Raw genomic sequence first — 12,500 nt, forward strand, 5'->3', positions numbered from 1 at the left:
GTTAGGTTAGGTTAGTTTTGGGAGGGAGTGGGTTAACTTTGGGTAACGTTGGGCTATTCTGCATTTTCTAAGCTACAAAACTACACAAGGAACTGCTGCAGGAAGATGAGAGTCTAGAACGTTATTGGTGATAGCAGAACAAAAAGCAAATGTCTCAGAGTGAACAGATTACGAATGCAAGCCGTTAGTGTGGCGAAATAACAACCCTGACTCCTTGCCACTCAAAGTAACTGTACATTCCACGACCACAAAATAACAACAGTAAAGAGATTCCAAGACCCTTATCCTTCAGTCTGGGATGATCCTTTTACTGGGCCTGTTTCTACACATTCTGTTGTTTTGGGCCTGTGTCCTTCTTACATAAAAAATAATAAACTAATAAATATAAACAGTAACATTGACCCTTTGAGTACTAGGACGCGTTTCCATATTGGTTCTGCTTAATACTTGGTGATTTGATACAGCTTAGAAACTCATGTGGGCGATTAAAATAGTGAAGACTGTGGCCATTAATCTTCTGACCTCCATAGACCCTTCCTAATGTTAATAAAATAGTCTAATCGTACACAAATCTTAAGGTAAAAAAAAATGTGTCCCAGTACTGAAGGTGTTAAAATAGTGAAGACTGTGGCCATTAATCTTCTGACCTCCATAGACCCTTCCTAATGTTAATAAAATAGTCTAATCGTACACAAATCTTAAGGTAAAAAAAAATGTGTCCCAGTACTGAAGGTGTTAAAATAGTGAAGACTGTGGCCATTAATCTTCTGACTTCCATAGCCCCTTCCTAATGTCAATAAAATAGTCTAATCATACACAAATCTCAAGGTAAAAAAAAAAAGTGTGTCCCAGTACTGAAGGTGTTAAAATAGTGAAGACTGTGGCCATTAATCTTCTGACCTCCACAGACCCTTCCTAATGTCAATAAAATAGTCTAATCGTACACAAATCTCAAGGTGAAAAAAATGTGTCCCAGTACTGAAGGGATTAACAAGACACCTTTATCCAGCCGAGTGTCTTTCCACCTCCATCTGTCCGTGGCCTCACCTCCCCGTTCCACTGATCACCACAGCTCTCTCTGACACGTCACCACCTGGCCTTGGCACCATTGCACGCACACCAAGCACTGCACCAACGAACACGTGTGCTACAACAATTACAGGTGAATTACAGGAGCGAGTCTTGACATTACAGGTAAAACAACAGCCTGTCTTGTTACAGATAATGAAAGACTTTTATAATATCACAGGTAAACAAAGGAAGTGCTCGTGTTATTAAAGGTAGACAACATGTAAATAGCAGGACAAGGTGTTGATATTTAGAGGTGAATAAAAGAACAGGTAGTCTTACATAAATGAAAATGATGACTCGTTTGAACCTAACTGGCGCAAAAGACGAAAAAAAAAAAAAACTCTTAAAATTGTGGGCGAATAAAAGAAGACATCGCTTTGATATTACAGGTGAATGAGAGAACACCTGAGCTTAATATCACAGTTACAAATCAGAGAGAGGAAGCAAGAAAGGAAGGAAAGAAAAATGCACGAATGAACGAAGTAAGAAAAAAAGAAAGATAGATAAAAAAAAAGTAGGAACGAACGAATGAATGAAAGAAGGCAGGAAAAAAAAAAGAAGAAAAGAAAGATGAAAATTTGTTATCATGGCCACAAAAACACTTCAAAAAATACCCGTGCCACTTCAAGTAAAGCCTGCGAAAAGTAATGACTGTGGTTTGGAGGGCTGATTCACTATATACCCCTGAGAGAGAGAGAGAGAGAGAGAGAGAGAGAGAGAGAGAGAGAGAGAGAGAGAGAGAGAGAGAGAGAGAGAGAGAGAGAGAGAGAGAGAGAGAGAGAGAGAGAGAGAGAACACAAAATGCAAGAATACAAAAAAAAAAAAAATATCTCGTCTAGATCTGTATTCTCTCTTCACGACTATTTTCAAAGGCTACAGAAATGAATACCTAGAATCTCAAGAGTGTTTCTCCTATTCATAATGCAGCAACCTCTTAAATCTGTCATCACGACCGTAAAAAACAATCAAGAACCTGTGTCACTTAAACTAGAGGCTCTGGAAAGCAACAAATTTGGTTCTCAGAGCTGATCCAAATAGAAAAAAAAAAAAAAAATCACGTGTAACTTGAACTAAAGGCTTCGTACAGTAATGGATGTGGTTCTCAGGGCTGGTTGAGATGAAAAAGCCCGTGTCACTCCAATTAGAGACCCTGAAAAGTAACAAATTTGGTTCTCAAAGCTCATTAAAAAAAAAAAAAAAAAAAAAAAACGTGTAACTTAAACTAAAGGTTCTCAGGCTGGTTGAGATGAAAAAGCCCGTTTCAATCCAATTAAAGGCTCAGGAAGGTAACAGATGTGGTTTTAGGGCTAAATCTAATTAAAAAAAACACGTGTAACTCAAACTAGAGGTTCCGAAAAGTAATGGATGTGGTTCTCAGGGCTGATTTAGATAAAAAAAAGAAAAAAAGTGTAACAACAACTAGAAGCTCAGAAAAGTAGCAAATTTGGTTCTCAGGGCTGAATCAGATTGAAAAACTCGTGATCTTCCAAGCAGAGGCTCTAGAAGGTAATGGATGTGATTCGCAAGATTTACAATATTGGTCTTCGTCAAGCTGTGGTCTGTGCAGCAAGTCATGAGCCTCGAGGACCCGCCAGAGGGGACAGGAAGCAGCAAGTTCAGTGCACACGATAAGAAACACACATGACAGATAGCGAGTCACGTAACGCCACGCCGGAAACGCTAAATGGAGTGACACTGGTGCGATAATTTTTGGAAATTATTAGCCTTGATGCTTTTTTGTTTTATTTTTTTTCTACTTCTTCCTCTTCTTTCTTTTCTTCTTATTTTCCTTCTTACTCTTCTTTGTTTTGTTTTTTCCTTTTTTTTCTTTTATCTCCATCTTAACTTTGGAAATTATTAGCCGATGTTTTTTGTTTTTATTCTTTTTTTCTACTTCTTCTTTTTTCTTATTTTATCTTTTTCTTCTTCCTTAATTTAGGAAACTATAAGACTCAATGCTTCTTTTTTTTTTTTTGCCTTTTATTCTTTTTCTACTTCCTCTTTTTTTCTTTGTTTTATCTTTTTTTCTTGTTCTTCTTGCTTTTGTTTTCCTTTTCTTCTTTTTATCTCCATCTTTTATTATCATTATCATTCATCCCACGTGACTTATTATCTCCATGCTTGCTTATATTCACTCACTCATTTCATTCACTCGTCTCATATCAACATTTTCCTTCCTATCTTCCGAAGTGCCACGTAAATTTCTGGATAGGGAAACACGGCACTGCACTCATGTCTTCTTCACCTTCACTCATGTCAAACTTACTTTCAGATCATTTTTTTTACTTCATAACTTGTCAACTTTTTTTTTTTTTTCATCAGTTTCTCGAATAGCAGGAGAATTTTACAGGGGGGACAATTATTACCTGTCTTTTCATAATAATATTTCCTCAATTTAACCCCTTCAGTACTGGGAGGCATTTTTACCGTGAGTTTTGGGTATCATTAGACGATTTTACTTACATTATGGATGTCAGAAGATTAATAGCCAGAGTCTTCACTGTCTTAATCTCCACATAAGTTTCTGAAGCTGTATAAAATCACCAAACAGTAAGCGGAATAAATGTAAAAACGTGTCGTAGTACTGAAGGGGTTAAAGACAAACACGGATAAATTCTTCAGAGAGGGTAAAAAATAATGAGTTTCTTGTATTGATTTGCCTTTTGAAATATGAACTAACAAGGATGATTAGGAAAAATAGACTGAGTTTCCTTTATTTTTCATCTTGTTCCTTCTTTTCATTTCTTACGACTGTGTATGTGTGTTTTAAATAGTGAGTTTCTTGAATTATTTTGCCTCTTGAAATATGAACTACCATGGATGATTAGGAGAAATAGACATCTTTCTTCTCTCTTATCACTGCTTACACTCTATCCTATTTATCATTTTTTACATTCTATCTTTACCAATCCTTTTTTTTTTCACCTGTGGCATTTCCTTGACGCACCTGAATGACGTCACAATCAAGGAGAGGTGTAAAAAACAAAGATAAAAAATGTGACTGTGCCTTCCTTAATTCTTTTAACTCCTCTACGTACATTTTTATTTATTTATCTATTTATTTTTTGGCTATTAACGATAAAGAAACTGTCATTTTTATTCCATGTACCTTCTTGATGTTCATGTTGTCATTGTGTTTCCGGCATTTTATTGATGTTTTTTTTTTTTTTTTTTTTTTTTTTAAGATTTTGAATGCAGAGTTTTATTTGTCATTAGTGTTATTAGCATTAAGTCAAACGTAATATTTTCTTTAATAAGGAGAGGAGTTAGTTACTTGTACATTACATTACACACACACACACACACACACACACACACACACACACACACACACACACACATACACGTCTCATATAAGGTCAACAAGAGCCAAAGGTCGAGGATTCTAGATAGAGGCATCCACCACCATCATCACCACCATCACCATCACCACCATCACCACCATCACCACCATCACCATCACCACCACCACCACATCTGTCAACACCACCATTACCACCATCACGATCTCCTCCCACACACACACACACACACACACTGATATAATAAGATACATGCATACACACATACATACATACACATATACATACATACATATATACAGACATACACATTAAATAAGAAATAAAGGAAAGGAAATATTCAGTTATACATGATCATTTTTTTGCATTTATTTACGCATATTCATTTCCTAAAGGGTTATTTAATATTCAGGCAATTCTGGCAAGCGACAAAAAAAAAAAAAAATCTCAGTAATTAAAAAAAAAAGATAGAAAAGAAAAAGCTACCCCCAAAAAAAAACAAATAATTACTAAAGTTACTTAAGAAAAAAATCACAAAAATTATAATAGGAAATTTGCATTGTTTGTTTTCATGCGATTTTCCATTTTCTATTTTTTTTTTTTTCATTACTTTTCACATTACATTTTTCCTGGTAGCTTATTAAACTAACAGACTAAATAATTAATCATGAAGCGGACTCTCTCTCTCTCTCTCTCTCTCTCTCTCTCTCTCTCTCTCTGTAAATCTGTAACATGAATCAGAGAAAGAAATCTGAGGGTAAAATGTCTCCATCGTCTTCTCTTCTTACTTCTCCTCCTCCTCCTCCTACTCCTACTCCTACTCTCTCTCTCTCTCTCTCTCTCTCTCTCTCTCTCTCCCACGTTCATCCAAAGCACAACTTTCTCCCTTCAAATATGTGATCGTGAGGCGAGACTTCAAGAGGGCAACCACACTAATGTCTAGACGTGTGTGTGTGTGTGTGTGTGTGTGTGTGTGTGTGTGTGTGTGTGTGTGTGTGTGTGTGTGTGTGTGTGTGTGTGTGTGTGTGTGTGTGTGATTTAGTTTTCACTTCATTCTTTCTTTTTTTTATTTATATGTGTCTAAGTGTGTTTCTATTTGTCTGTCTATATGTATGTCTATATATTTTTATGTCTGTGTATCTATCTATCTATCTGTCTGTCTGTCTGGATGTCTGGATGTCTGACAGGTTGGATAGGCAAACACTCACACACACAAACACACAAACAAAACACCAAAATACGTCAAATCAGAAGGAAATCCAGGAATGAGGACAAGGAATGAACAACACACACACACACACACACACACACACACACACACACACACACACACACACACACACACACACACACACACACACACACACACACTGTAAACACGTGACATTTCAACATAAGGTAACTGTCTATTTTTTTCCATTTTTTTTTCCTTTCTTTTTCCTCCTTTCTTCCTCCCTGTCGCTTCTGTCTCACGTTTGCTGCCGTTGTGAGTCAGGTGTGTGCTTCCCAAGGCTACTTACTCTGTGCAGCCACACGTACACCTGTCTTATCACCTGCACCGTCTTAATTTCCCCGTCTTTCCTCCTTGTGTATTTTCCTGAAGGTAATATTAATTGTTCAAGAAATTAAACATATCAAAATTTTAGATTATCTGTCTGTGTCTCTGTCTGTCTGTCTGTCTGTCTTTTTTTCTCTGTCTCTCTGTCTATCTGTTTACTTCTGTCTCTCTGTTTGTCTGTCTTTCTGTCTGTTTGTCTTTCTGTCTGTCTGTATGTCTCTGTCTCTGTCTCTGTCTCTGTCTCTGTTTCTGTCTCTCTGTCTCTCTCTCTCTCTCTCTCTCTCTCTCTCTCTCTCTCTCTCTCTCTCTCTCTCTCTCTTATGCTGGTGAAGTTATTGTTGTCTCCTAAAAATGACATTAGGAATATCACAATTTTAGGTAATCTCTCTCTCTCTCTCTCTCTCTCTCTCTCTCTCTCTCTCTCTCTCTCTCTCGTTCGATGATGTATTGGAGGTTTATATTATATTTCGTTGTGTATTTACGTATTACACTCTCCACGTTGTACTTTATTACTGCAGTGCGTATGTCGTATATCAATACAGCATAATACGATTTTCCAAAGCCGTTTTTAATTAATCTTTTTTTTTCCTTTTCCTCTCTCTCTCTTTTTTTTTTTAGGGTTTTAGGGCAGAAACGGTGTATGGATGGGCAGAGAGAGAGAGAGAGAGAGAGAGAGAGAGAGAGAGAGAGAGAGAGAGAGAGAGAGAGAGAGAGAGAGAGAGAGAGAGAGAGAGAGAGACTTTGGGGACAGTTCAACAAAATAAGAATGAAGAAAAAATGCTTAAAATGAAGAACCCTTTTGACTTGACCCTATTTAGCTCCCTTTCTTTCTGTTTATTGAACTAATCCTCTCATTCCACGCTGGAGGAAAAATGAAAGGTAGAGAAAGGAGAGGAAAAAATGAGGAGAGAAGCGAGGGAGGGAAGGAAAGAGAGGAGGAAAGAAGACACGGTAACTTAAGCAGACAGAGAAATGAACACACACACACACACACACACACACACACACACACACACACACACACACACACACTCTCTCTCTCTCTCTCTCTGTCTCAGCCCCCATCCCTCAAGAAAAATAAATAAAGCCAGTTCTGTCTTTTCGTTCCCCAAAAAGTGATTTATACAGACAAAAAAGCTAATTTAATTCCTCAGGTGTCTTAATTAATCAACCTTCCTAATACTCTATACAGGTGCTCTTAACTCTCACACAGCAAGTCACACCCACCACACTACACACACCTACACACACCACACCTGCAGCACACAACATCCCCAATCCTAGTATTAGTTCCACAAGTGCCTACAGACACCCTTCCTGATACCTGTGATCTCAGTGTTTGCTTAAAATACAAAAAAGAGTCAAAGAAAAAAGAAAATCATTATTATTTACGTACAATATAAGTAACGGAGAAGAAAAAATGAGAGAGAGAGAGAGAGAGAGAGAGAGAGAGAGAGAGAGAGAGAGAGAGAGAGAGAAGGCACTGGGTGAGGACTACAAATGAGACCACAGATAAGACGTCATTGCTTAACTCATTCAAAACTGAGACGCATTTTTTACCATGATTTCTTGGGTGTGATTAGACGATTTTATTTGTATTAGGAAGGGTCTATAGAGGTCAGAAGATTAATAGCCAGAGTCTTTACTATTTTAATCCCCACATAAGTTTCTGAAGCTGTATAAAATCGGTAAATAGCACAATGAATATGTAAACGCGGCATGGTACTGAAGAGGTTAACTCCTTCAATACTAGTGCACATTTTTTACCTTCAGATTTGTGTACGATTAGACCATTTTATCTGCGTTAGGAAGCTTCTATGCAGGTCAAAAGATTAATGGCTAGAGTCTTTACTATTTTAATCCCCTATACTAGTTTCTGTAGCTGTATAAAATCGCTAAATAGTAAGTAGAATGAACATCAGTACTAGGACACATTTTTACCTTGAGATTTGGGTATGATTAGACCATTTTATCTGCATTAGGAAGAGTCTATGGAGGTCAAGAGATCAATGGCCAGAATCTATACTATTTCAACCCCCATATAAGTCTCTGAAGCTGTATAAAATCACTAAATATTAACCAGAATGAATATGAAAGCGCGACATGTTACTGAAGGGGTTAAAAGATAAGTCAGTACATGGAGCCACAACATTCAGCCTTTTGCATTACCCTTTAGTTCATCTTCGTAGTATTACAGAATGCAGTACCACAATGGACGGAAACGGCGTATAAATGGGCTTCCCGTTTCTTTATTTTCCTTTTCCTTTCATAATATTTTTAGTTTGTATTGTGAAACGCTTCGCTATCTCACCACGACTGCTCTCCGAGGCCACAGAGATGACCAGCCGAGACCTCACGAGTGTTTCTCCGGTTAATAATGTAGATATCTTGTTCATCTGTCAACAAAGCCATAAAAAACACCCTTAAAAACCCGAGGAACTTCAACTAGAGGCCTTTGAGTGTAGTCAGGATGCGGCAATAAGTGTTTCAAAATAAGGTTGTTTATTCAGCGTGATGACAAACCGTGGTACACAAAACGCAGGGTAACCACCACTTCAACTGTCTACATCACAACGTAAGAAAATAAGAGAAGCTGCAAGAAGCCATCATGCCTACACGTGGCAGTCTGGGCATGAAATATACCTACCTATTTCCACCCATCATCCCCATCCATAAACTTGTCTAATCTTCTCTGAAAGCTCCCCATTGACTCGCCACTAACAACTTGATTACCGAGTCCATTCCATTTATCTACCACTCTATTTGGGAACCTGTTTCTACCTATCTCTTCTTAAATCTTTATCAAGCCTCACCCCGCTATTTCTTATCCTATTCTGATTACTGATCCTTTTCTAATGGCGCGGGAACCAAGGATGCATTCTGAAGCGTTTTGCTCCCTCACAAATGCTTTTCTTTGACTACAGAGAAGGTTTTGCAGTGAAGGTGGTATACAAATCTCAGGCTGACCCAGGAATACATAAGGCATTCCATGTAGCCTCATTTATTGCCCTTAGCTAGTGCCCTTCCTGCATTCAAAAAGGGTGCATGTAGACACTTGTGGAACTAATACTAGGACTGGGTGTTGTGAGTTGCAGGTGTGTAGTGTGGTGGGTGTATCTTGATGTTTGAGAGATAAGAGCACCTGTGTAGAGTGTTAGGATGATTGATTAATTAAGACACCTTAGGAATTTACTTTACTTTCTGGGTCAACATGAGTTTTGTCCACCGCCTCCACTGCTCCACTGTCCACATAGCTACATCAGAGACGGTTGTGTAACATTCATACGTGTGTGTTTCCCTCAGCGGTGATCTGGAGATTTTGTTTAAACTATGACTATGATGTACAATAGACCACAATGACATTTATTCCTGCCTTTGGCTAACCCTGTCTGATCTGTAAGGGAATGGCAACCAAGTAGGCCTTTTTATTTATTTTTTCGTTGCCCTTGGCCAGTTTTTCCCCTTATATAAAAAAGACCACTCATGAGAACAATGGTAATCACGACTAGGGTCACAAAGGCATCTATGAAAACCACAGTGACTACCATTGAAGCAAGTTAAGAGGAGTTCTTCTTGTCACGTTACAGAAACCTTCCTTAACTCTTTCACTACTAGGACGCATTTTTACCTTGATTTTTGAGCATCATTAAACGATTCTATTTGCATTAGGTTGCATTAGGAGGTCGAAAGAATAATGGCCAGAGTCTTTACTATTCTAATACCAACATATATTTCTGAAGCTGTATAAGATCGCCAAATAGTAACAAGAATTAATATGAAAATACATCCTGGTACTGAAGAGATTAAATATTACGATACACATAAAAGCAAGCGAAATTCAAAATACCATCGACTCAAGCATGTTAAAAGTAGATTCACTATGGATGACGCAGTGACCTTGATAATTAATTGTTAGAATCACCCCTAAAGACAGAGACTGGGAGATCAACCACTTCAGTACTGGGACGCATTATTACCTTGAGTTTTGGGTGTGATTAGACGATTTTATGAACACTAGTAAGGGTCAATGCAGGTCAGAAGATTAATGGTCACAGTCTTCACTATTTTAATCCCACACATGAGTTTCTGAAGCTGTGTAGAATCGCCAAGCAGTAAGTAGAATGAATATGGAAACGCGTCATGGTACTAAAGAGATTAATGGCTGTAAAATAATGGTGCAAGAAATTCGTGAATAGACAGAAACAATGATGAATATACGAAAAACCGATTTGTGGAGTAAATGGAAAAATAAATAAATAATAAATAGTCGTCGTGAAATAATGAAGCTGAATATTAATAAACTTATAAATATAATGAAAGTAAATTAATAAAAGAAAAACACAAGCAGGAGAAAAAGAGAAGAATATCAATAAATACACAATAATGAAGCGAGATAAATGAATAAATAAGCCAAATCAAATCTACTGCAATTATACAAAGAAAATAAATACATGACTAAAAAAAAAAAAAAAAAAAACTAAAGAAAATATTAAGAAACATAGCCCACCACCACCACCACCACCACCGCCACCACCACCACCACCACCACCACCACCATCATTACCACTACTAATGTGTGTTGGTGTAATTTCACTACGTTTCCTGTGACAATGTAAATGAGGTGGTACTGAACAAACTCTGTCCCGGAAGGTGCTGTGTCGCCTCGTTATGAAGCACCAACACCTGAACACACTCACACACACACACACACACACACACACACACACACACACACACACACACACACACACACATACCCTTCCCTCTGCCCGCGATCCAATTCATCCCTTCCTTAGATAGTGGTGTGAAGGAAGGGTGGTGATAGTAGTAGTAGTAGTAGTAGTAGTAGTAGTAGTAGTAGCAGCAGCAGCAGCAGCAGCAGCAGCAGCAGCAGCAGCAGCAGCAGCAGCAGCAGCAGCAGCAGCAGTAGTAGTAGTAGTAGTAGTAGTAGTAGTAGTAGTAGTAGTAGTAGTAGTAGTAGTAGTAGTAGTAGTAGTTTAATTTGGGTATTATGAATGAACTGTCTGTCTGTTTATCTGTCTGTCTGTCTGTCTGTCCATATATATATATATATATATATATATATATATATATATATATATATATATATATATATATATATATATATATATATATATATATATATATATATATATATATATATATATATATATATATATATAAAGAAGCATGAATATTTGAAGATAGTTGTTTCTCAATAAAAAAAAAAAGACGTAATTTGAAGATAGTTATGACACAGATGTGGTTTGAAGGTAGCTGTGTCTGTTTGTCTGTCTGTCTGTCTGTCTGTCTGTTTCTTACTAAATTAGATACAAAAGACACAAGGCAGAAAATGTAGAAGACACAACGAGGTGGAAAAAAAAAAAAAACTATAGGAACCAAATCACATTTAACTAAACAACGAGACACTGATTCTTTATATTACGACTTTGATCACTGCTTCATCTCCAAGGCAGGTTAATTACAGGTTACACATTGACTCACACACACACACACACACACACACACACACACACACACACACACACACACAAGCACTCCTCAAGGTGACATTTCATAATATGGTGAATAGTGAATGCTTTCTCATTATTTGTATCTTCTTGGAACCTGTGATCTCAATGTTTACTTAGAATACGAAAAAGACTAGAAAAAAGAAGGAAATAAAAGAAAAAACATTGATATTTACCTTGGATTATAAGTAATGAAGAAAATAAATCGCTATAATATTTACCTGGAGAGGAAATAAATACCTGGAATCGTAAAATTATATAGAAGAGAGAGAGAGAGAGAGAGAGAGAGAGAGAGAGAGAGAGAGAGAGAGAGAGAGAGAGAGAATACTACCAACCAAGAAATAGACCAAATACAGTACATACCACACACTTTCATAAAACTTGCCCCTCACATAAAAATCACTCAATAATTGACACAGTTCCCCAATGAAATGCCAAGGTACTGATAGAAAAAAAAGAGAAAAAAAGAGAAAGAAAAATGAGTAAAAAAAAAAAAAAAAAAAACAAAAAAAAAAACCATAAAACAAAACATCCCTTCTAATTCACACATCATTTGTTCTCTCACAGGTAACACAACACGACAAGAAACACAACACAACATAACACAGCATAACAGGTACACACATTTCTCACACCTGACCAACTACCTGGGGAAAAAAAAAACACACAAAAAAACGAAAAACAACTACCTACACCATTAAGAATTTCCAGGTAAGATGAGGCAACACAGGTGAGGCAACACAGGTATAAGTAACACCACAGGTAACACTCCAGATAACCTCCTGCCGCAGGTATGGCCTCCCACAGATAATTACAGGTGTGTTGGTATTTTCCTTCTCCTTTGCGAAGTGAAATCTTATAACCGTAGAGTTTAAAGAGAGAGAGAGAGAGAGAGAGAGAGAGAGAGAGAGAGAGAGAGAGAGAGAGAGAGAGAGAGAGAGAGAGAGAGAGAGAGAGAGAGAGAGAGAGAGAGAGAGAGAGAGAGAGAGAGAGAGAGAGAAGAGAGAGAGAAGAGAAGAGAAGAGAAGAAGAGAAGAG

At 37.4% G+C, this 12,500-nt stretch overlaps 1 protein-coding gene across 1 annotated transcript in view; it reads left to right on the forward strand.

Moving 5' to 3' along the window:
* Positions 1–9,142: 9,142 nt before the first annotated feature.
* Positions 9,143–12,500, forward strand: part of LOC123501503 (uncharacterized protein DDB_G0271670-like) — a 16,490-nt gene continuing 13,132 nt past the window's right edge. Inside the window, exon 1 of the mRNA XM_045250359.1 lies at positions 9,143–9,204. Coding sequence (XP_045106294.1) covers positions 9,143–9,204 — 62 coding nt within the window. The remainder of the gene's footprint in view (positions 9,205–12,500) is intronic.

Source organism: Portunus trituberculatus, chromosome 9 (assembly GCF_017591435.1).
Source record: "Portunus trituberculatus isolate SZX2019 chromosome 9, ASM1759143v1, whole genome shotgun sequence".
In the NCBI taxonomy this organism is placed as follows: domain Eukaryota; kingdom Metazoa; phylum Arthropoda; class Malacostraca; order Decapoda; family Portunidae; genus Portunus; species Portunus trituberculatus.